General features: G+C 39.7%; 1 protein-coding gene across 2 annotated transcripts in view; it reads left to right on the top strand.

The window, feature by feature from the left end:
- LOC124619411 (DNA polymerase lambda-like) overlaps positions 1–27,185 on the top strand; it is a 178,196-nt gene that overhangs the window by 54,734 nt on the left and 96,277 nt on the right. For both annotated transcript variants that reach the window (XM_047145771.1, XM_047145770.1), the window contains exon 4: positions 411–539. In XM_047145771.1, the coding sequence (XP_047001727.1) occupies positions 411–539 (129 nt within the window). The remainder of the gene's footprint in view (positions 1–410; positions 540–27,185) is intronic.

Genomic DNA, 27,185 nt, shown 5'->3' on the forward strand with positions numbered 1-27,185 from the left:
TGAATCTAATTGTTATAATGCAATATGCTGCATAACATGTGACTTTCTTTGAAAGTGCTATTGTATTTAAAACAATGCAGAGTCCTTGAAAGACAGGTTCTGACATTGATACCAAGTGCTGTGATCTATCAGGTTTCCTTGACATGACTGATTGATAATGTGCTTCCAAGTATTCTGGCAAGTTGTTGATTCCTGATCAGAACTCAAACAGGCCAGTAGCTTTAATGACAACATTTTTCATGGTGTAATGAAGTGCAGAATATAGTTGCAAGCTTCTGTTTTATTAGTATGTAAGTAGGTTAATTAATGCAAGTCTAATATTACATTTTCTTTACTAAACAGTCTTTTGATTGCAACACTTTTATTTAAATAAAACATAGTTGTGCATTTAAAAAAAAATTGCTTTGCAGGGTTTTCGGACTTTAGAGGATCTTCCTTCTAAGGCCAATCTGTCAAAGCAACAGAAAATAGGACTTCATTACTTTGAAGAGCTACAGTGTAGAATCCCTCGTGAAGAAGTGGAATGTATTGGAAACATTGTAAGCATTCTGTAATAGCTGCCTTATTTTCTTTAAAAGAATACTATGATCAGCTGCTGTGATATTGGAAGAGAGAATTTTATTATGTAACTTTCTTTTTTTTAATTGCAGTGTTCTCTTAATGTGAAATTAGTATTCTAGAAACTAAAGTCAGTGGAAAACATAGTAATAATAAAATATTATAGAAATGTGTTTTCAGTGGCATTTTGACTATGCCAATGTACATTTCAAAGTCACAAATTCTTCATCAGTGTTTCCATTCTTGTTTGAGAACCTTTCTTCTGATGTCAAAATTGTGCATCTGTGAATTTTTGTTTTGATATCAAAGAGGAGTGTGTGCGTTCCTGTTGATGTATCATCTTTAAACATTGCAGAACTGTGGAAAATACAAGTGAAGCAAAAAATTCTAGAAGTTGTGTGGGCCACAAAGTAAATTAGTAGAGTATGACAACTATACTCCACCTCATTTGCCTTCATAATCGCATCAAGCTGAATTGTCAAATGACAGACAGGACAAGAAAGGATTCTGTATGCAAAGTTCCCCTAACTTCTAAATGAGCCAAAAATACTGCGTGGTTATAACTAAGCTGACACTGGTCTGAGTGCTGCAGTGTGGGCTGTATACATCACATGATGCTGAAACATCGTAAGTATGTTCATTAATCTGTGCGCTTTCTTTTTTTTTCCAGGTGAAAATATGGTACTGTAAGCAGTCAGTAAGTGAAATGTTTCCTGTTTTTGCGTCAGTATACTGTTTGTCACTTCCTCAATTTGTGCACCTAGTGCTCGAGTTGTATCACAGGAATTGACTCTCCATTGGTCAACAGCTCAATAAATTTTGCATTGCATTTTACTCTGGTATCTGTACATGATTCAGAATGTGCACTAAACGAAGCCTCAAGACAGGCTACATTGTGGTGACTTTGCCCTTTGTTTTTTGGCACACATGGAAATGAATGAGATACGATGTGGCCGGGTAATCTTCATTGGATGGACAAGGCACATTTTACTCTGCATGGTGCCATGAATGCACAGAACTGTCTCATATGAGGTTCTACTCTGCCACATGTTGCGCAGGAACATGCACTGCACTGAACTTATGTGACTGTGTAGTATGGTTTCACTCTTCTCTCTCTCTCATTCTCTCTCTCAGGATGACACCTGGCAGGCCTGTTAAGTGTACAGTGACTTCTGCACTTTATAAGGATCTCCATGTGCAACACATGATTCCAGCTTTGCAAGGATGCAACTGTGTCCACACCACTGTTTTCATGCAAGGTGGTGCAACACCATTTGTGAAAGGTTGCTTCAAAAATCCTTTGGTAACGATTGCATCATCTCTCGACAGTTTCCAGAAAGTGCGACCTTCCAGATCCTCTGACTTAAATCCATGTGACTTGCTGTGTTGGCTATATCTGAAAGATTGTGCCTATCAGGGATGTATCTGCACTCTTTCTGATCTGAAGGATAGCACACACTGACATAGTGCTCTTATTCCACCGGATATGGTATGAACAACTGTTGACTATGCCGTGTTATGGATGCAGCGTGTTGCTGAGTCAGGTGGTCATATTGAACACATGTTGTAACTTGTAACCATATCCTAATAAACATGCCATTTCCACCACTATCATGTGTTTGATTGTTCCTCCTCTTTTCCTGCACCCACATCCCATCCTGACTACTTACAGCACCATATTTTCATCTGGTGGCAGTAAACATATACTGCAAGTACACCAATTAATGAACATATCTACACTATTACATTATCCTGTGATGTATGCAGCCCACTTGGCAGCACTTGGAATGCTGCCTGTTTAATTATAACATTTCAGTTCTTCCTTAAAGTGGCTTTTGGACCATAAAACTGAGAGTTTATGAATGCAGTTCAATCCAGAGTTATACGAGCATGGAACATGTAAGACCCCACCGGCCTTGTGGCCTGTTAAGTAGATGCCACACTGATCTGCTTCAACTGAACGCTATTGATGTGCAGATGACTCCCCAAGACTTAGATGTGAAATCAAGAAGCTGTTATACAGTGGAAATGTAAAATTAATGGTCCTAATAAATGAATCTAGGGCATTGTCATTATAAAAAGCAATAGTAATAACAGCGTAGAGGAGGGGTTTGTCTAGCTACTGAAATTAAAGAGTGGTACAGAGTGACCCAGGCTTATTATGTGCAAAAGTTCAATCAAGGGTGAAAACATGATTTGATAGAAGCACAAAATTAACTCCTTATGATTGCTAATATAAAGGAAATTATAACATACAATCATGAAAAGACAGATTGAGCGAGGTGGCGCAATGGTTAGCACACTGGACTCACATCCGGGATGATAACAGTTCAAACCCATGTCCAGCCATCTTGGTTCAGGTTTTCCATGATTTTCCTAAATCACTTCAAGCAAATGCCAGGATGGTTCCTTTGAAAGGGCCTGGCCGACTTCCTTTCCATCCTTCCCTCATCGGATGGGACCGATGATGTCGCTATTTGGTTCCCTCTCCCAAAGCAACTGACCAACCATGAAAAGACTTAATGAAATGTTTGATAAAACCTGTGGACATTGGGTAAAGGAAGGATCAGATTGTTTATTCTCATTTTATCAAACAAACAAATATGTGATTCTGAAGGGGACATTTCTTCAACCTAATCATGGTTAAAGGATGTTGCATCCTACTGCCCAGAATGCCTGAATTATTACTGAGCCACTGGTTACTTACAAGGGAACCTCCCCATCCCACCCCCCTCAGATTTAGTTATAAGTTGGTACAGTGGATAGGCCTTGAAAAACTGAACACAGATCAATTGAGAAAACAGGAAGAAGTTGTGTGGAACTATGAAAAAATAAGCAAAATATACAAACTGAGTAGTTCATGGGAAGATAGGCAACATCAAGGAACTGGGACCGCAGGAGCGCCGTGGTCTCGTGGTAACGTGAGCAGCTGCGGAACGAAAGGTCCTTGGTTCAAATCTTCCATCGAGTGAAAACTTTAATTTTTTATTTTCAGTTTATGTGACAAACTCTTATGTTTTCATCACTTTTTTGGGAGTGATTATCACATCCACAAGAAAACCTAAATCGGGCAAGGTAGAAGAATCTTTTTACCCATTCGCCAAGTGTACAAGTTAGGTCGGTCGACAACATATTCCTGTCATGTGACCCACATGCCGTCACCAGTGTCGTATAGAATATATCAGAGTGTGTTTTCCTGTGGAGGAATCGGTTGACCTATGACCTTGCGATCAAATGTTTTTGGTTCCGATTGGAGAGGCACGTCCTTTCGTCTACTAATCGCACGGTTTTGCGATGCGGTCGCAAAACACAGACACTAAACTTATTACAGTGAACAGAGACGTCAATGAACGAACGGACAGATAATAACTATGCAAAAATAAAGACAGTAAAATTTTCACTTGTGGAAGACTTGAACCAAGGACCTCTGACCTCTCCTTCTGCAGCTGCTCACGCTACCACAAGACCACGGCACTCCTGACCTCACGTACTCCTTGATGTTGCCTGTGTGACCTATGGACTACTCAGTTTGTATATTTTGCTTATTTTTTCACAGTTCCACACAACTTCTTCCTGTTTTCTCAATTGATCTGTGTTCGGTTTATCAAGGCGTATCCACTGTGCCAAGTTATAACTAAATCTGAGGGGGGTGCGATGGGGAGGTTCCCTTGTTAGAACAGTACTGAAACAAGATCCCGTTAAGTTAATGAATACACACATACATGTTCCTAACTGCTCTCAGCTGCCCTTTGCCTTGGCAGCAAGAGCTTACCATGTTTCCTCTTTGCTGCAATGTGAACTGCATATGCTGCCTTGTCACTTGTGGCAGCTGTTTAGGTGCTGGATATGAGCCTCGTCTGAAAATTTCAGTCTCCAAATATCTCTCTCCTCCATATCACTGCACCCCAGTCCCATGTCCAAAGCTAAGTCTTGATACTTCTGAAATCTCTGTATTTCCTCATCCAGAATCTGAACGCACAGTGTCCGCAAAATCCTCTCTGTTCCCAGTTCTTTCAAAACGCAGTTGCTTATCAATCATAAAGTTTATTAGTCATTTTCCCAGTGGGAAAACTCGTGATGAAACTTGCCCTCTATCCTCTGAAAAAAGCTGGCCAATCTCCTAATTTTTGAAGTCGGCAAATTATTAACAATCGGCAACAATATCCCACTCTCAGAAAAGTTTCAGTGACAGCCAGAGCAAGTAGCAACTTTGCTGTCTTTCTTCGAAAAATGATGCCCAATCTCCAACTCAAACTTCCCTTCTTAGGATGGGCCAATCATTGACATTCCCACTATTTTCTGCAGTGCTCGGGTCAACAAACTTCATGGCAAGGGTACAGACTGATGGTGCGCCGGCTCTCTGGATGGAGAGCAACAGGCAGATTGCATATTTCTAGATACCTGCAAAGTGTTTGACACGTGGCACACTGCAGACTCTTAATAAAAGTTGTAGTGTATGAAATATGTTCTCAGATATGTGAGTGAGTGTCTCAAAGACTTTTTAAGTGATAGAACCTAGTACATTATACTAGATGATGAGTGCTCTACAGAGACAAAGGTATTGTCAGGAGTGCCCCAGGGAAGTGTGATAGAACCATTCTTGTTCTCTATGTACAGTCTTAGACATAAAACCCAGCTGGCAGCTGACCTCTGCAGAGACTTAAGTTGAGGTAATTCACTTAAGGCAGCAAATATAACCGGCCGCCCCTTAAAATTCTAAGTCTGGCCATATGCACTATATGGCAGCACTGCACAATGTAGAAGTGTATGGAGCAAGTGCTATTACTCTTCACGGACTGTTAATGGTGTTCATGGTATAGTGGTAAGCATTGCAAAACAATTCCCCCAAACAGCTCGTGGCTGCATCAAGATCAGTACAGTTCATGCTCGAGAGTTTCCTCACTCTACAGCAGCCACTAGCTACCGATCATACACCATCTACTGCCTAAAGTCAGGTGCCATGCAACCAGCCGATTGTGGCATGGCACTATGTGAAAAAAGGTGTAACATTTGATTCATACTATTCGCTATGAGTTTATTAAAGGGATGAAGGTAACAGAGGCAGCTCTTGTGTGGGGTGTGTCCTTTTCAGAAAACATGTTGGAAAAAGATTTTTTTCTTTCAAAAAAGATAGTTCTTGCATGAATGATTTTTCACATTTGGGAAGTCTCAATAACAGGCATATGTAGTGAACTGCAATCATTTAAACATTGGGCAAAATTTGCGTTCAGTTGTCAAGGTTCATAAGTCTGGAGCACGAGTACTGAGTGCACTAAGTCAAAGCAACAAAAGTCAAATGGATGACTATTGCTACAGTTTTGCTTGCACATCATCAATTTGCTCATTGAAAATTCCTGTGCAATGTATTTACTGGTGATGATGCCTTTATGTTAACTTATTAGAAGAAATGAATGACTGACCTCTAGCAAAAGACATATAATTGAGCAAAGGTCAGTCTGAACTAAATATTTTGCATGGAGTTGGTCAAAAATGTGTTTGCACCAAGAACCCCTCCCCAGGAATGTGCATATCACAGCTGTTGTTTGTTGCCAATAACTAACACACCTTTTGCTCGCAGCATAAGAATGACAACCTACATACCTGCTTCCTGTGTTGCTACTATAAGATAATGCTCTCTGTTGATTTCACAAACAAAACTATCCAGGAGTTTTTTTTAAAGTCATCTCTCATGCATTTATTCCTCTGATATTACACCCTCAAATGTTTACCTTTCTCACTCCTTATCGAAAAACCATCATGAAAGAACCTTTCTGGATGAAAATATAATTCAAACGTGGTTTGATGACATTTTTAACCCAGATGCTGTAGAATTCTACAGGTGTGGAATTGGTAAATTATCTGAGCATTGTCAGACTGTTTTAGACAGTGTGAAAGAATAGTCTGTTGATGAATAATTTGTACCTGATGTATAAAGTAATGGAAAATGTTATTAGATTAGACATTGTACTAAGAGAAATGAAATGCTACCACAAAAACCATGTACCTAAATTATATTGTAATAAAACATAAAGTATCTGTAACATGAATGAGCGTGTATCAGCATGAATTAGCAAGATATTACTCACACTGGATTTTGAAATGATCTACAGTTACTTGCTTTCCTGTGTCGCTCTTAAGTAGTATAGATACGTGGTAGTTCACATGTAAAATAAATAATATTTCCTTGTTGATGTTGATTTTAGATCTGCCTGGCTATAGCTCTGTCACAAAACTGATGTCAGTGAGACTCAAAACATGAGCCAAAGCAGCCTTTGCTTCACAGGCGAGCATGTTACTTCTGAGCTATCGAAGAGCCATTGTATTATTGCTTCCCTTATTGCCCCACTTGTGGCAATAACAGCTAAATAATAATGTGAAAGACAAGGTTAGTTTCAATCTCCACATGGAATTTGCAACTAAACTGAACTCAAAACTATAAGTTGATAACCTTATTTCACACTATTGTACAGCTCAGTCAGTTTATTCAATGAAAGTGTTTCGAATATATCAAGTGAATTTAGCAGGTTGATTTTGTGCCATCCAGGAAGTAACTCATCATTCACAGAGTTGCCAAACATATCCAGCAATGTTGCCAAGATTCAATTATACTTCTAGCAAGAAGAATACCAGCAATGTGTTCCTTGAGCAGCAGTGAAGTGACTACAGATTCTGTCCCAAGGACACAGTTGCTGAGATTCGGAATACCAAAAGTATGTGTCACTCAGTCTTATTCACATTTCTGTAACTAGGTTTTGGGTACTAGAGCATAATTATTAATAGTACTCAAATGCACTGACTGCAAACTGAAGATCATACATCAATAACTGTCGCAGTTATTTGTGGGTTTCTGTCTTAAATCTAATGAAAAGTAAAAAGCTCATCACCAGACTTGATTCATTTTTCTGGAGCATCTTCAGCATTTATAATATCAATGGTATGAGTAGGCAATACATCTTTTTTATAATTATATGAATTATAAATTTTTTGTGAGGTTGTTATCATTGGCACTATCCCTATAAGAAAGGAATGTAGAGACAACACGACATTGATTGCAAAATGTGGACACCCTCAGGGAGACCTTATAAGCTATGAAAAGAAATAAAGTTCCAATCAAGAAAGGCTACTGTACAGGAAACCACACATAATGAAAGAAAATGTGGGCTCAAAAAGCTGTTGAAAATTAAACAGTCACTGCTAGTGAGGCATCAAGAATGTGAACATTCTCCCATTTCTGTAGTAGAGGTAAATACAGAAAGAAGCAGGTTTCCCACAACATAAATGACGAGACATTGTAATGTATTCATAAAGTAATTTTCCAACTTACTGTCACTTATCATGCAAGGATTGTTTGAATGTTTCACCAAAGCTACACATAAAAATATAGCAAATGTAGTAAGATAATTCAGATCCAATCCTGGAAGTCTGCCAAATATCACTCACTCACCAAACATTTTCTGGATGGCATTTTATATATAAATGCTTTTTGAGACAATAAAAGTGATTTGCGAACATTTGTGTTGTTATCTGTGTAATAACATTTTAACTTCCATCCTTATTCATTGTTTTGTGATGCCCTTAGTTCATGTCATATACATGTGAATCAGAGTGTAGCCCATATAGTCAAATAAATAATGGCCAGTATGATTCATAGCAGTGGAAACAAGAATGCAGTGATCTTATTTCTTAAGTGACTGTAGGATATAAAACTTGTGTTGTGACTGTCATTTGAGTTGCATGGGAAACCGTAATATTCATTAAGAAATTATCTACAGAGTAAATGAAATTACCACAAGAAGTAACTCTGTGCCTGCTTGGTGCTATTGAGACAAGTGCTTCGCATATTAGGTGCAGCAGATTGATGGGAATTTTCCTTCAAATGTTAACAGTTTCTTGTTCAATTATCTTCTTGTTACTGAGGGAAACATGAGACAGTGTAGCAAAGCAGTTATTGCTAGTTGTAAATTGGTGTGTAGTCTGTGCTTGCTGATGGAGCAGGATGAAGTAAGTAGAGCTTAATCAAAGCTGTTGCCTATAAGATATGCCGACTCTCCTGTTCTACCTTTACTTAGGTAACCAGTGCTAGGGTAAGTGTGTCACCACTAATGTCATTCAGACCAGGTGGACAACTTAACACTGCCGTATTTCATTTAGTACCCATTCCATTCCGATCATACAGTTGTTACTACCATTTACTCAGTATGAGTACAATATAAATGCTACCGATTGTTTGCCAAAACAAGCAAAAAGTACTTATGAATGAGAATTTCTATTTGCAGTACACCTAAGACTAATATCCAAAATAATATAAAAAGTTAACAAAATGGAACAAAGGACAGAGACTCTGCTTTTTTTATAGAGTTTTTGCAGTTTGATCTTAATTAATTCATGATAGTTGCACACTAGCTGGTCCTTTCTGCCATCAAAATATTTGTGTGGGTATTATCACAGTTTAATTTCCTTAACACTTCATTACCTTAGGCAATACTCCATTTTGGGTTGAATATGATTCGGAACATGGTCTTAATTTGGTTTTCAGTCCATCTCCTGACAACTCATGGAATGATATCTGAACTGTTCTGACAGTTGTGTTGCCTGTTATCTGAATTCTGGAAGGAGTTATGGCATCTGGCAGTCAGTATTGAATGCAGATATGCACAAAATGTTCACTGCTCTAATTGGTACTCCCCTTTGCTGCATGTTCCCCATACTGTAATTATTACAATAACAAAATGCTCGTGTTGCTGAAAGATCCAATGTGCACAAGTTCTTAATTAAGTATCTGTGAGCAACAGTAATGCGTTAAGGGAAACAGACTGTCAGACAAAAGAATGGAGAACCCCTTAGTTTTGCAACATTTCTCATTTGGACTATGATAAGAATCTCGTGCCATACTGTGTTTCAGAATGCTAAAATTTTTATTTTCTCATTTCATACTAAAACAAATGCTGTTGGTTGAGAGGAGTGAATGAATTATATCCTTCTGAGCAATATTATTTTCTTGTGTGCTAATACTGAGTGTAGAAAATGTCTTTAATTTTGATTTGAGTAGTGTGTAAATTTGGTTTCACTCCATTTTACTTCTTCTTAGGATTCAGAGCAATTGGACCATCTAACACTGGTAATATTCTGATCACTAATGATGAGATATTTATTCCACTTGTTCCATCAAATCTGTGAATAGAGTTTCATGTTGGCTGCTTGACTAACATGCAGAAAGGGATGTCTGCACACTGCATTCAGAGCCAAGATGATGTCTTTGTGTTTATATTGTAGCATCTCAGAGGCATCTCGCAATTCAGAGGCAAGCTGCTAGATTTGTTACTGGTAGGTTCGGACAACACATAAGTGTTATGGAGATGTCTTGGGAGCTCAAATGGGAACCCCTGGAGGGAAGGCGACGACCTTTTCCAGAAATACTATCGAGAAAATTTAGAGAACTGTTGTTTGAAGCTGGGTGCCAAACAATTCTACTGCCGGCAACATACATTGCATGTAAGGACTGCGAAGATAGGACACAAGAAATTAGGGCTCAAATGGAGGCATAGAGACAGTTGTTCTGCCCTTCCTCTATTTGTGAGTGGAAAAGGAAAGGAAATGACTAGTAGTGGTACAAGGTACCCTCTGCCAAGCACCGTGCTGTGGTTTTTGGAGTATCTGTGTAGGTGTAGATCTGCTGTAGTGTCAGTCGGTCAGTTATCATAAACAAATTCAGCGCTGTTGGTGCTAAACATATTTTAGACGTAATACCTGCACTAAAAACTTAGTTAACGTAACATTCAGGACACAGGTTGGGTAAAAATGAATTTTGTAACTTGCCATTGCATTAAAGTGCTTCACAATAGTATTTAATGCAATTTTTATTGTTGCTCATATTTTAAATCTTAATCATATCTATTAATGCACTGTGCAAATGTGAACACTCTCTCTCTCTCTCTCTCTCTCTCTCTCTCTCTCTCTCTCTCTCTCTGTCATTGCAGTTGTTGTATTTAGTGTGAGAGATGACCAACGTCAGTTCGACAACATCTGCACCAGTCCATTTCTTAGCTGCCTTCAAATGAGTGAGCTTCTCAGTTTCCTGGCAGCGCAAGAACTGGGAGGAGGAGACTGAAAGATAACGGACGTTTGTTCTGATGAGCTGGGTTAAAACAACACTTGACTATCAGATGATCCTCTGCTTGGCTTTTGTGGAAGAGTATACTTCTAATAACAAATCCTTCCATCTTCATCACATAGTATTTCTTGAAGGTGCTGTGGCATTGATTGCACTAACTGCACAGTGGTTTATTCCCAGCACACATTTATATGTTTATTCAAATGTCACTTGGGTTTGTGGGTCCATAAGGCAATGAAATTGATAGCACCAGTCACATATTCTCTATGAGGTTGAGGTCTAGTGATCGTGGAACAAATGCCATTAGCTTGATCCTTTCTTAGCCCTGAAACCAATCCTGAGCAACGCTGCTATGATGGATGGGGCTGTGGTCCTGTAAATAAATTGTTGTCTGTGTATTTCATCTATTTGTATTTTTAAAAAAGTATTTGTAACTGGCACATTGTATTAGTATCTTCTACAGTATTTAAGAATTCAGGTCATGTCATAGCTGAGAGACCTAAAGTAAAGTCCGATTAGGAATGTGGTTTACTAAGTCCATCATACGGTGAGACTTATAGCTCGCTGAGAGCCACATTAAGACCAATTGCCTGAATCAGATGTGAATGATGAGGTATCAAACTGAGATATATAAAACATTAGACGATTTTAACTTCTGCATTGCAACAGTGCTTTGTCCCTTGATGGAGTAACAAGCAGCAAATGTACAAGGAAATTTGAAGAATATGCCATAGTAGTTGCTGCGAATTCAGAAAAAAAGACTAAAAAGATCAACATAGACGTGAAAACATTGGATACTAAAGGTAATCAAGCCAAGCTGTTCAACTAGCTTGTAAGTAGTCCTGTAATTATAACAGATGCCTAATACAAGTGAATAGAACAACAGTAATAACAAAACAAGCATTTATGGTTAAGACATTCCAACAATTTAACACAAAAGAAAAAATACACTCCTGGAAACGGAAAAAAGAACACATTGACACCGGTGTGTCAGACCCACCATACTTGCTCCGGACACTGCAAGAGGGCTGTACAACCAATGATCACACGCACGGCACAGCGGACACACCAGGAACCGCGGTGTTGGCCGTCGCTGCTGCGCAGCATTTGTGCACCGCCGCCATCAGTGTCAGCCAGTTTGCCGTGGCATATGGAGCTCCATCGCAGTCTTTAACACTGGTAGCATGCCACGACAGCGTGGACGTGAACCGTATGTGCAGTTGACGGACTTTGAGCGAGGGCGTATAGTGGGCATGCGGGAGGCTGGGTGGACGTACCGCCGAATTGCTCAACACGTGGGGCGTGAGGTCTCCACAGTACATCGATGTTGTCGCCAGTGGTCGGCAGAAGGTGCACGTGCCCGTCGACCTGGGACCGGACCGCAACGACGCATGGATGCACGCCAAGACCGTAGGATCCTACGCAGTGCCGTAGGGGACCACACCGCCACTTCCCAGCAAATTAGGGACACTGTTGCTCCTGGGGTATCGGCGAGGACCATTCGCAACCGTCTCCATGAAGCTGGGCTACGGTCCCGCACACCGTTAGGCCGTCTTCCGCTCACGCCCCAACATCGTGCAGCCCGCCTCCAGTGGTGTCGCGACAGGCGTGAATGGAGGGACGAATGGAGACGTGTCGTCTTCAGCGATGAGAGTCGCTTCTGCCTTGGTGCCAATGATGGTCGTATGCGTGTTTGGCGCCGTGCAGGTGAGTGCCACAATCAGGACTGCATACGACCGAGGCACACAGGGCCAACACCCGGCATCATGGTGTGGGGAGCGATCTCCTACACTGGCCGTACACCACTGGTGATCGTCGAGGGGACACTGAATAGTGCACGGTACATCCAAACCGTCATCGAACCCATCGTTCTACCATTCCTAGACCGGCAAGGGAACTTGCTGTTCCAACAGGACAATGCACGTCCGCATGTATCCCGTGCCACCCAACGTGCTCTAGAAGGTGTAAGTCAACTACCCTGGCCAGCAAGATCTCCGGATCTGTCCCCCATTGAGCATGTTTGGGACTGGATGAAGCGTCGTCTCACGCGGTCTGCACGTCCAGCACGAACGCTGGTCCAACTGAGGCGCCAGGTGGAAATGGCATGGCAAGCTGTTCCACAGGACTACATCCAGCATCTCTACGATCGTCTCCATGGGAGAATAGCAGCCTGCATTGCTGCGAAAGGTGGATATACACTGTACTAGTGCCGACATTGTGCATGCTCTGTTGCCTGTGTCTATGTGCCTGTGGTTCTGTCAGTGTGATCATGTGATGTATCTTACCCCAGGAATGTGTCAATAAAGTTTCCCCTTCCTGGGACAATGAATTCACGGTGTTCTTATTTCAATTTCCAGGAGTGTATGAATCTCCAATGGACAATGTACTGTATGTGATTTACGTCTCAATGAACCCTGAGGAATCAAGCAGAGAATGGGCTGGATGAATAGCAATTTACATGCAGAGGACAAAGAACAGAACAATCTAGATCAACATATTTTATATCTGAATTCACAACAAAGAAGGCAAATGGATAAAATAGAAAATGAAGATGAAAAATCATTTGTCACACCTTTAGACACATCCTCCTCCTCATCAATATATTTAGCGGCAATGTATGAGATAGAAGCTATGAGAGCAAGAGAGGAAGCTACTTTCTGGACATCATGACAAGAACAAAATGCAAAAACAATATTGGAGCATCAAGAGAATACCAAACTAACAGAGTAAGATGCTTACTTTGACAAGTTGCAGCATGTGGAAAATGAATGGGTGAATATTTGAAAACTATCAAAAATCTTTACTGCTGCTTGCTGTTCATATCTGCAGGAAATATACGCCTCCTTGAGTATACAGCAACTCAGTGTTTGGCTTCATTATGTATTCTATAATATTAAATAGATTTCTCCATTGAGGACGAAGTGTAACTATAAAACAAGGGAATCAGATTTTATAAAAGTTCTCTACACTACAATAACATAAAGCCAATTTTATCCAAAACATTTTCATTTATGTGCTTCTTCTTCTTTTTCTTCTCCTTTTGCACTTCGAAGCTGAGGCACTTGTGCCTGATCCATCTTTACTTTTCACTGCCACTTCATTCTGGGCCTTCCTACATCCCTTCTTCCTCCTGGTTGGTACAGCATGGCCAGACATGAACTTATGTCTGCATTCATTCTTTGTAGGCAAGTTTCCATATTATTTATTTAGTCAAATCTTTTCATTAATATTATAAATATCGAATTCATTCCTAGTATTGTCATTTCTTGGGGACAACCTAGACAGGTGACAAACTAGGCAAGTAAAGGAAAAACAATTATGCATCACCGACAGTATGAAAATTGCTACACGGACTGTAAGAAGGATTGGCAACAAAGGAATGCAACTAGACAATAAATTAAGAGATAAACAAATTGATTGATTGTATATAGTATTGTAAATGCAATCTACTGATATTTCAATTGAAATGGTGCATTGGTAAAGGCTAAAAATATTGTCTAGTCAGAAAATATGACTCCGCTCCAGGCAATCTCAGTATGCCCTTCTGCAAACGCCATGTGCTCGATCCTTTGATAAACAGTCAAGCATTGCTTTATAGCAACTCTTTGGGCTAAAAGTCCATTATCATTCAGTTTTCTTCTCAAAGTTGTTGGACTTCCAGGAAAACTGAGATGTCTCTCTCATTTGACACAACTGAAAAATGGATTGGCACTATGTTGTCAGACAGACATCAATCTTTATCTCCACTGGGCATGGACACCTGATGTCCCCCACTTCCACTTTTCCACTTCATGCAGCCTGTTTCAATGTAACCACTCCACCATTGCCTAGCCATTCTCTGTGGTTTGCTACATCTTGCACCATCTTTGAATGGACGCTATCAGCTTGTGTGTGCACAGTGCCATGTCAGTACTATGCCGCATCTCCGTTCCCTTTAATGCATTAGTACCGCATGCAAATTCTTATTTGAGGACTTGTGGACATTGAATTTTTCAGCAGAATGAACCTTTTGTTGTTTTACTATTTATGGTATGGGGAGCATGCAGCAAGGGAGAGTACCCCTCACAGCAGTGAAGATCTTTATGCGCAGCTGCATTCAGCACTGATTACCATGTTCCACAACTCCTTACAGAATTCAGATAACACAACTGTCAGAACAGTTCAGACATCATTTCATACACCGTCAGGAGATAGAGTTAAAGTCAAATTAACATCACATTCAGAATCATATTGAACCAAAAGAGAGTCTTGTTTAAGGTAATCGAGGTTTAAAGCAAGTAAACTGTGATAATACCTAAAGAAATATTTTCATGACCAAAAGGACTTATTACCACACAGATTTCATGGATTAATTAAGATCAAAATGCAAGAATTCATTAAAAAAGTAGAGGATCTGCCGATCGCTCCATTTTGTTAACCTCTCATGTTATTTTGGATCTTGGTCTTAGGCATACTGCAAAAACAAAACAAAAAAATTTCTCATTCATAAGGCACTTCTCACTTTTATTGGCAAAGCATCAGTAGCAATTATATTGTAATCATTGCAAGTAGATGGTAGTAACAGCTGTGTGACCAGAATGGAATGGGTGCTCGGTGAAATATGGTTGTGTTATGCTGTCCACCTGGTTTGAACAATGTTAGTGCTGACACATTTACTGAATCGCTGACTACCTAAGTAAAGATAATACAGGGTATTTGCCACATCTTATGGGCAACAACTTTGATTAAGCTCTACTTACTTCATCCTGCTCTATGAGCAAGTATACCCTATATACTGATTTGTGACAAGGAACAGCTGCCCTGCTACGCCACCTCATGTTCTCTCGAGAAAATGCAGAGAAGGGAAATTCCCATCAATCTATTTTGTCTTGTATATAAGCACATTTTCAGTAGCACCAAGTAGGCACAGAGTTCATTCTTGTGGTAATTACATTAACTCTGTAGATAATTTCTTAATAAATATTACCTGTGCTATGCAACTCAAGTGACCGTCACTACGCATGTTTTATATGCTATGATTAACTAAGTAATAATCTCACTGCATTCTTGCTTCCACTGCTCTGAAACGTTATTTGACTATATAGATACTACACTCTGATTCACATGTATTTGACAAGAATTGAGGGCATCACAAAACTATGATTAAGGAAAGGATGCTTTTAAAGTGTTATTACACAGATAGCAACACAAATGTTTGCAAATCACATTGTCAGAAAAAGGGGGGGAGGCGGTTATATATAAAATGGCACCTAGAAAATGTTTCGTGTCAGCATTGTCCTACTGTGTTTTCATGTGTTAACTTTGATGAAATACTGTGAACAGTTCATGCGTAATAAGAGACACTGAGATAGAAAGCTGCATTTTTGAGTGCAAGAAGATTATTTTATGAGCATATTACAATGTCTCTTGTGATTTACATTGTAGGAAACCTGCTTCTTTCTACCTTTGCTTCTACTAGAGCAATGAGAGAATGTTCACATTTTTTATGCCTTTCTAGTTGTGACTGGTTTAATTTTCAATGGCTTTTTGTTCCTAAATTTTTTATCATTATATTTGGTTACACGTACAGTAGCCTCTCTTGATTGGAACTTTGTTATTTATAGCTTATAAAGTCTCCCTGTGGATGTTCATGTTCTGCAATTAATGCTTTGTTGTTGTCTGTACATTTCCCACATGTAGGGATAGCGCCAATGGTCGTGATCTCACAAAAAAAATTTTGTAATTCTAGTAATTATAAAAAAGATGTGGTGTCTACCCATAACGTTGATAGTATAAACGCCGGAGATGTTCCAGAAATGTGAACCATGTCTGGTGATGAGCTTTATACTTTTCGGTATGCTTAAGACAGAAAAACACAAATAATTGTGACAGTTCTTGATGTGTGATCTGCAGCTTGCAGTCAGAGGATCTGAGAATTATTAATAACTATAATCTAATTCCTAAACCTAGTTACAGAAATTCAAATAAGACTGAGTGACACATACTTTTGGTATTCTGACCCTCGGCAGTCGTTTCTTTGAGACAGAATCTATAGTCATTTCACAGCTGACTCAAGGCACACATTGGCTGGTATTCTGCCTGCTAATAGTATAATTGAATCTTGGCAACATTGCTGGGTATGTTTGGCAACTCTGTGAATGATGAGTCACTTCCTGGATGGCACAGAGTGAACCTGCTAAATTCACTTGATCTATTCATACCACTTTCATTGAATAATGTTAGTGATTGGCACATAAGATGTGAAATAAGAGTATAAATTTATGGTTTTGAGTTAAGGAAAGTTGTTCCAAGTGGGAATTGCAACTAATCTCATCTGATACTGAATGGTGTGTTAGTAGTTGGCAACAAATGCAAGCTGTGATAGCAGGCCCCTTGGAGGAGCTCATAGTGTGCAACATCCTTTTTAGGCCATCACAGGCAAAATATTATGTTCAGACTGACTTTTGCTCTGGTATATATCTTTTGTTAGGACTCGTCCATTAATTTCTTTTTAAGAAGTTTACACAAAGGCAGCATCACACACTGCCACTAACAATATTGCATAGAAATTTTCAATTAGCGAACTGATGACATCCAAGCAACAGTGCAGCAATAGTCATCCCTTTGACTTTTGGTGCTTTGAGTTTGAGCATCCAGTAGTCCTGCTTCAGACTTCTGGACCTTGCCTATTGAATGCAAATTTTGCATGACATTTAAATGATCACAGTTCACATTTTCGCATTTACAAATCTGTTTTACAATTCTTTTAATGACGTTCATAAGTTTTGAGAATGCAAAATCCCATATGAACTACAAGATAAATCCTAGAACTACAAGTATGAAAACAGCAACTGACAATGCATTCATAGTGCCATGCCACTTTTGGCTGTTCGCACGATGCCTGACTTAGACATCAGGTAGCATATGGCCAGTAGCCAGTGCCCAGCGGCTATTGTAGTACGAGGAAACACTCGAGCGTAAACTGTTCTCATTGTGACACAGCCATGAGCTGTTTGGCAGAATTGTTTCTGGAAGTTTTTGCTGTTGCCGGTGTATTAGCCAGTGATCCTGATTATCTTTCACATTCTATCAGGCAGAACTTTAAGAGACACCCAAAATTCGATTTAAAAGAATAAGGCATTGAGAGGTCTCAAACTCCCGACATCATACGTATGTTACACAGTGCTTACCATTAGATGATGAGCAGGTACAGCACCATAACAGTTTGTGAAGAGTGATAGAACTTCCTCCATACACTTTTGCGTTGTGCGGTGCTGTCATATTGTGCATATGGCTGGACATAGAATTCTGAGAGGTGGCCAGTTATATCGGCCACCATAAGTGAACAACTCCGACTTAGTCTCTGCGGCAGCTGGATGGCAGCTGGGTCTTATGTCTAAGACTGTACATAAACAGTACTGGCTGGTAGGGTGAATAGCAGTCTGCAACTGATTGCTGATGCTACTGTAATGTATGGGAAAGTGTCATCATTGATTGACTGTAGGAGGATACTGGATGACTTTGTAGGAATTTAAAAATCTAGACATAACATTGCAAAGCAGCATGAAATGGAATGTGCAAGTTATGTCAGTTGTAGGGAGGTCAAATAGTTGATTTAGGTAAATTGATAGAATTTCATAGGAAAGTGTAGCTCATTTATATAAAAAAAAAATTAAAAAAAAACTGCATACAGAACACATCTGCAAACTGTTGTAAGTCTCAAGTAATAGTACAGCCAAGAAGAAGAAGAAGAAGAAGAAGAGTTTATTAATCCACATTCAAGTACACAGGAGAATAGAAATGGTACAGTAAGCGGTAGAACACATGTGAGGATGAGTGCCTACCCCGCTTGCTATCCTTGGAAAGGGAAGAGCCATGGTAGATGGAGCAGCGAGTGCCGTGCCATGTGTACAAATCTCGTGCAGCCTCTAGTGGCTGACCCGCACAGATGCCAGTGGCGGAGTGTTTGAATGTAGTGTGCTAGTGGCCACGACCGTAGTGTATACCTCTGGGGAAGTGGCACTCCTCTAAAGTGAGTGTCAGGACAAGCGTTCACATACCCACGGCATCTCGGCAGGCACCCCAGGTGATGATGATGGAGCAACAGAAGGAGATTCCGGGCTGAAATTGATGAATAAGGGGTGGAAATCGCACTGAGGTGGACACGCGCAGCAGTCGCCTTCTCGCCCCCTCCACTAAGTACAAGAAGAGAGGATGGGTTACGAATGCACAGTAAGCATTTCGATGTCTCGAACCTCAACATATCAGTATGGACTAAAAGATGCACCTTAATTTGTAAGCAGTTTTTAAAAAGTAACATTTTACCATTTTTAGTGTTAGATTTCAAAGCCAGACTAAAAAAGATCATAGTTTATAAAACCAAACTGACTTTTGTCCATTTGTTCCATTTGTCTCTCATATACACATACACTTTAAATAGGTTATTGATTGAGACATCAAGAGGTTGCAGTTGTGAAGTAAGTCCTCCCAGAATAACAGCAAGCTCTGTATTTTCCTGTCTCAGTTTCTCTTTCACAGTATTCTTCAAATGACTACTAAACTGATTTAGTATAAGAAGAGAATTCTTCTTCAATAAAACGCTTTTCATTCTGTCCCATACTCTGTTAATCCATAATTTCATACCAGTTTATAACCTGCAGCATATGAATACTTTTTATTTTTTCCATTATGAAACTAGCTACTAACAAAAATGTTGTACTGCTATTGATAATACAAATCAGTCTCAATTCAAGTTCACTGGCACTGTGATGAGGCATCATAGGCTAGACAGTGTTCTGGACTTGCGATGGTGGGGCAGGAGGGAGACGGTATCTGCAAGCTTGTGAATCCCCACAACTTGCGTTCATCACATTGTGCACTGCTGCTGCCAGTTGAATGCAGTGTTGCCAGATAGAGATAGGTTTCCCATGGCATTGAATGTATGGTCATTTTTAAGACTGGCAGAAATTTTAAATCAAACACTGGACATTTTTATATTAATTCCGAATATAAGATGCACCTGAATTTTGGAGAATTTTTCGAAGAAAAAAGTGTCTTATAGTCCATAAAATGTGGAACTGGGCTGACGCAATGTAACTTAATCCTGTGGCATGTTGCCCCACTGCCAAATGTGTGTGGGATTCTCAGCTTTTTGCCACACGCCATGTCTGTGCTACTGATGATGATAATCCAGTTTGGTTTCAGGGTTGAATAAGTTGGTCAAACTTGGGTCTCAGTAGATTATGTAGGAAATAGTTTGGAACCTCTTATATTTGTTGTTGAAGCTCCCTATGCAAGGCCACCAAAGGTCTAGGTGAGCAAATTCACATCATGTTTAATAGAGAGTGGGACTATATGATGGGACATAATTGATGACAACAAATTACAACTGCATACTGTTTATTCAATCTGAAGTTATTTGACAAAAGTACATTTACTTACATAATGTACTTCTATGCCCATTTTCAGTAAATAGCTGCATGCTGTCAGCACCAAGAATAGCTATATGTGATTTCGAAGCAGCTTGCCGACAAGCAGATGTACAGTCTGAAATGGACTAAAAATCATTGATCTGTGCTGTTTAATTGATATTGCTCTTGAAACAGTTTAAACTGTACATTATTGTCCTATGAAAACAATAATTATTTGAACATGATAATAACCCAACATACATATATGAGAGAGATTGTCGGTATCCTTCCTTGTGAAGAATAATAATTACAGCTTTGTTCCAATTCTGAGGAATTATCTTTCTCTGCAGACATTTTATAAACCATTTTACACTTCCCTATTGTATTACTTTGCCTGCAGCATTGACTGTTACTATTGAAACACTCTCATCTCCAGGTTTCTTCCCTTTCTTTGTACTTCAAATGGCTTGACACATCTTATCTGCCACTACTTTCAGATTATCATTATTTTCACAATTCTACATCTATGTCTACATGGTTACTCTGCAATTCATACTTAAGTGCCTGGCAGAGGGTTCATCGAACCATTTTCATACTACTTCTCTACCATTCCACTTTTGAATGGCGCATGGGAAAAAGGAACACCTAAATCTTTCTGTTTGAGCTCTGAATTCTCTTATTTTATTATGATGATCATTTCTCCCTACGTAGGTGGGTGTCAACAAAATATTTTCCCATTCGTAAGAGAAATTTGGTGATTGAAATTTCGTAAATAGATCTTCCCGCAAAGAAAACCGCCTTTGTTTCAATGGCTGCCACCCCAACTCGTGTATCATATCAGTGACACTCTCACCCCTATTGCACAATAACACGAAACGAGTTGTCCTTCTTTGCACTTTTTCGATGTCCTCCGTCAATCCTACCTGATAAGGATCCCATACCATGCAGTAATATTCCAGCAGAGGACAGACAAGTATAATGTAGGCTGTCTCTTTAGTGGGTTTGTCGCATCTTCTAAGTGTTCTGCCAACAAAGCGCAGTCTGTTTCGGCTTCCCCACAATATTATCTGTCGTCTTTCCATTTTAAGTTACTTGTAACTGTAATTCCTAGGTATTTAGTCGAATTGACAGCCCTTAGATTTGTGCCCATGTGGATGACCTCGCATTTTCTTTGTTTTGTGCTAATTTCCACTTTACACACCATACAGAAATTCTCTCTAGATCATTTTGTAACTGGAATTTACTGTCTGATGATTTTAATAGACGGTAAATTACAGTGTCATCTGCAAACAATCTAAGGGGGCTGCTCAGATTATCACCTAGATCATTTATATAAGTCAGGAACGGCAGAGGGCCTATGACACTACCGTGTGGAATGCCAGATATCACTTCTATTCTACTTGATGATTTACTGTCTGTCACTACGAATTGTGACCTCTCTGAGAGGAAATCACGAATCGAGTCGCACACCTGAGACGATACTCCATATGCGTGCAATTTGAGTAAAAGTCGCTTGTGAGGAATGGCATCAAAAAGCCTTCTGGAAATCTAGGAATATGGAATTGATCTAAGATCCCTTGCTGACAGCTCTCATTACTTCATGGGAATAAAGAGATAGCTGTGTTGCACAAGAATGATATTTTCTGAATCCGTGTTGGTTATGTATCAATAAGTATTCTTCAAGGTGATTCATAATGTTAGAGTACAGTATATGCTCCAAAATCCTATTGCAAACTGAGGTCAGTGATATCGGTCTGTAATTCAATGGATTACTCCTATTTCCTTTCTTTAATATTGGTGTGACCTGTGCTACTTTCCAGTCTTTAGAAACAGACCTTTCGTCAAGGGAATGGTTATATATGATTGCTAAGAAAGGCATTTCTGATTCATCTATTGAACAATTAAACATTCAAATAAATCTTGGAATGCTAATAGAATTTTGTATTTGTTGCTGCTGCACAAAAATTGGCTAAGTAGTAAATAACATAGACCTTAGTAAGTTAAGTATTCCTAAAACTTTTTATTTAGGAACAATGAATTGGGCAACTTGAGGATCTGAAGATAGGTTAGTGATGTCAAAAGAGAAATTAATACGGATATGAGCCATGGAATATGCGAGAAACTAAAGTCAACTTACCTCCACTGTTTTACAGGATGCCAGAAAACAGTGTGTGAATCAAAACCTTCAATAGAAGGCTGTGACAGACAACTTGACCCATATTCCAAACACATTCTGTGTTCAACATGTAAGAGAAACTCGTTTTTCAAGAGTCTTGTAAATTCATAACCACAGTGTCTTGTTGAAACATGATGTGGGAAACTAACTAAAGGAGTGGCTGTACCTGAGGCTCTAAAACCTACATAATGTGAAGTTGCTTTCCTGTCACGTTAGTAGCTCATATCAAGTATCACTCTAAGCCATCACTCTCAGCGTTTCCCCCCTGCACTGCTAAACATTGCTGGCTGTTGGATTGACATCATCAACAGTTTCAACCTGCATGTATGTAGGACAGACTGAAGTTCTCCTCTTTAGAAGACGACCTGTTTTGCCACAGACAGAAGTTATGTGCGGGTTGCAGTCTGAAGTGCCTCTGGTCTCTGGATAATGGCTTTTGATGATTTTGTGTATGTGCTGCTGATGCAGAATGCAGAAGGTGCAGTGGCAAGGCAACATTGACACACACACACACACACACACACACACACACACACACACACACACACACACCACCACCACCACCACCACCACCACCACCACCACTTCAGAAGCACACTCTGTACAAGTCTATCAGTATGATAAAATTTGTTTCCCAGAATCCTATCAGCCATTGCGTTAACCAGGTATACTGGCACGTCAACTTTGACTTTGTTTGACAGCTCCTCAGTAACTTGATTCGACATTGGCCTTTCTGTCTATTGCCTCACTTTTATGCCATTTGTGTAAACATTAGTAACAGATTTTGGTATTCTGTTCTACACATACTGTTAATATAGATAGGATTGGACAGTTCTTTGGGTGTCTTAATTTTCACATATGTTTTGATAGTAGCTGGCCTTCCCTCGTCATCCCACAACCTCGCTGTCACTACCATGTCCAGTCTTCTCCTCTCCTCTGAATGCCTTCTGTCACTTGTGTCAGCCACATGTCCCTTGGCCTACGTCTTGGTCTCTTTCTCTACAGCTTCATCTCATGTGTCTTCCTGAGAATCCTATTCTCATCCATTCTCTTCACATGACCGTACCATCTTAATCTTTTTGCTGGGAAAACGTCTGTTCGATTGTCAGTGGAATTTTCTCGTATCACAAAATACTGTCAGATTTGAATCACTAATAACTACGAGAGTAATAGTGCATAAACAATGGTTGAGCCGACAATAGATAGATTGTGTCTGTATGTCACACAGTGTTTGTTTTGCCTGTGGTAGCATTGTGCCAGTACAAGTGCATGCATGTAATTGTTATGAACTGGCTTTGTCTAAAGTTGTAAATTGGTGTATTGTGGAAACACATTTTGGGAGGACATTGATGCCGGGATGGTTCCCCTGAAAGGGCACGGCCGACTTCCCTCCCCATCCTTCCCTAATCTGATGAGACCGATGACCACACTGTCTGGTCTCCTTCCCCAAAACAACCAACCAACCAACCAAGGACATTGATGCAGGTGGCATTGTGAAGAGCTCGAAGAGCACTGTTAGGACCCAAAGTAAGACAATAATAATATTCGCCAGAAAATAAGTGAAAATCAGTATTAAATTGAAAATTACAAAATAAAGGAAGACGTTGTCTTGTACAACTCATAAATATGCTCTGAATTATAGAAAGCGCAAGTCAAGGAAAGTTAGCATCGCATCAAAAGCAATCTGAAAAGCCTAAAAAGGCCAGTGCTGAGGAAGAGCAAGAGCTATGACAGTATCAAAAAGGAAATGAAAAAAGGGCATGAAGTGATTACATAACTGGCCCATTGCCAGCAATAGTCGAGACATCTGCAGACCATCATGTGCAGATGCTGTTGGAAGGTAATACAGAAGACAATGATAATATAGATGTAGATGGCAGTGTGACGGTGCCCAGTGGGTGTGTACTGCCACCATCAAATATCATCATGTCAGCCAACACTGACACATCGGGCACTAATGCAACTACATCAATGGAGGCTGCTACTGTGGACTGTGATGTTATTGATCAACCCACAAGAGATCCACACACGGATAATTGTTAATACGAAATACTTGTTGCGATTTTGCTCTGACATTTTCACAAAAAATCTATGGCGCGGCTCCGAACTGTGCTCACAAATATTTTTTTTGTCTCCCTAATGCACTATTTGTTGAGATAGTGTCACACAGAAGTGGTCAGAAATGGTAGTGGTGTGGCTGCAAGTGAGCTCACGAATAGCATACACTCTTAATGCAAAAAATGCAGTAACATGCTAAATGAAAAGTGGTACAAAGCACGTGTCATTGTCAGCCAGACACAGAATATCCGAAGAGCAGGTCCAGGGCAAGAGAGAGAGCCATTAATGGGATGATTCTAAAGACACTGAATGGTGCACGATGTCTAGTTTCATGTAGGAGTGGAAAACGACTGTCAGGCCACCATGCTCGACTACTCGGCAGCATTGCCCAGAAACATTCGCCTGACCAAGTGCACTGCTGCATGCTGTCAACTTGGACACGTGTATCATCTCCAGTTTGTCGTCCATGTCAAGATCTGCACCATGCAGTACTAAACCTAGCAGTTCTATTTATCATCTTTTCCATTTTTATTACACCTATTCAACTTCTCAGAAACCTCATTTCACTTGCCCACATATTACTTTTTCCCTTTATTTTGTGAGCCAGATTTCTACAGTGTACAACAGAATTTGTATGTAATATGTTTGGTGTATCACCTTCTTATTTCTGTGCAGTTTTTCTTTGTTCTCTGTCATTCCTCTCACACTGAACAGAAAGCTGTCAGATTGCCTTGTATGTTCACTTACCTGTTTGTCATTTCTTCCTTTTCTCTGTTTTATAACACAGGTACTTTCAGCTTTTCACTATATCCAACTGATTGTTATTCAGTGTCATGCTTACTATTACAAGTGTGTCCTTTTTCCTCATTGTGATTAGTCGCTCACACTTCTGTGCATGAAATTTTAAGTCATACTCTTGTACAGCTTCTTCCCATACATCTAATTATTTCTGTACTTCCTCCTCATTGTTTCCCTACATCTTCAAATCAGTAACAAATAACAACACTGTCATCCTCTCTTCTATCTCTCTTGCCACTTATGTCATCGTATTGTCCATCACCACTATGAAAAGTATTGTAGTGGGGATGGTGCGCTTCGTTGTTTCAGACTGTTTCTCTGCTTCAGCCTCCCGGTTCTCTCTCTTCCCACACTCATGCATATTACACTTCCTTGGTATAATTATTTTATCCTCCCAAACTTAACTTCTGGATACAGTGTCATATGCTTTCTCTAAATCCAGGAAGACCATTAGTATATGTCTCCTATACTAATAGTGATGTTCCTGCAACTGTCTCACTGCAAATATGAGACCTATTGGGGACCTTCCTGACCTGAAGCCATAATATTCTTCTAAAACTATTATCTTCTGTCACCCAGTTTTTGGAACTGTTGTTTTCTTCCTCAAGGAGAGAGTAGGAAAAATTTGGAGGCAGGTCACTGAGACCCTAGGTTGAAGACCCACCTGCTGTGAGGATGATGCGATGCAAAGATACTAGTCTACCCATTATCCTAATAGAAAGAGCAGGGAAGTGGTTAACTTCCCATTTTCAATATAAGATGAAAAAGTTTTGATCAGAATTGAAAATCTTGGAGCAGTATGCACTTCTCCAATCTGATGAGTGGTAAATTGTTTTCAAAAGTTTTCTAAATACATTCAGAATTTTGATTAGTTTTAGTGTCCTTAATGAATTATGACAGCTTGTTGCCTTTGTCCCTTTGTGGACTGTGTGAAGGGTTGCACTGTGCATGATTTGACCTTAATTAATTGCCCAGTATCTGTACAATCTCAAATGTATCCTTTAATTGGTTTGCTTCCTCACAATAATCATAATCATTTTTTTTTAAATTTGTGAATTATCAGTGGTGTTGAACTTGGTCTCTTCTTTAATAAACTGTGCAGGTCTCATTTCATTCCAAACTATTCCACTATTCTATCGTTTATAGTAGAAATTTTCATCATACATTGGATTCTTGCATCTACTAGTGCCAGAGAACTACTGATCATCGTGTTTGTCATATTCAGTTGAAGTTGTATGGTAGCTAATAAGTTTATATTAATTTGAGATCCCATTTCCTCAGTTGTGTCCGAAATAACAACCATCTAAATGTCTTATGTTTGATAGATTTAGCGTCCTTACTCAACAAACTGTTTTCTCACTACCAAATTCTCACTCTGCTGAGTGATCCTTCTGTAACACTCATATTTTAGTGTTTGTAAAGAAGAATGTTTGTAATCTGTTAGATGGCTGAATAGCATGGATGAAGCATGCCGTAGCCCTAATTTACTGCACCAGTCAATGGCTCACTACCAATTTATCATCCTGTTAGTTTCAGTGAGTGATTGCCAACAGAGCAGCTTCTGTTGAAAGGTGTTATAAGCTGTGTTGTAAAGGACCGTAGTGCTCCATTAGATCCACTCAAATCCCCCCTACCCATCATCTATGCATGAGATCTCCCTCTCTAGCAGCATCTGTGTGTGAGGCCTCTCACTCTAGTAGCATTTGGTAAGTAGCACTGTGACCACTAATATAGTACATTGTTCCTCTCAGTTACAGTTCGGTACACATTTGACAGGTTCATTGAGCTTGTTAAAGTCTTGTTTCTTATGTTCAGATGTTGCGCAACATCCACAAGATGGGTTTAAAGTGGTGCAGACCTTAGAGATGTACCGTATACTCAACCCTCAAACTACCTACACTCTACAGCGTTGTCCTTTATTAACAGAACTGAATAGTCCACATAACCGTTTTTGGCTGCCAGTATAGAGTAACTGGGTTTCGGACTAGCTTCTACAATGTGTGTGGCAGAAGGCCTAGTTCAAGAACTCAATTTAAATTAAGTTTCAAATTTTTTCTGTCCTAGTGCTATGCCAAATTTTGTTTGTAGACAAATA

Source organism: Schistocerca americana, chromosome 6 (genome assembly GCF_021461395.2).
Source record: "Schistocerca americana isolate TAMUIC-IGC-003095 chromosome 6, iqSchAmer2.1, whole genome shotgun sequence".
In the NCBI taxonomy this organism is placed as follows: Eukaryota; Metazoa; Arthropoda; class Insecta; order Orthoptera; family Acrididae; genus Schistocerca; species Schistocerca americana.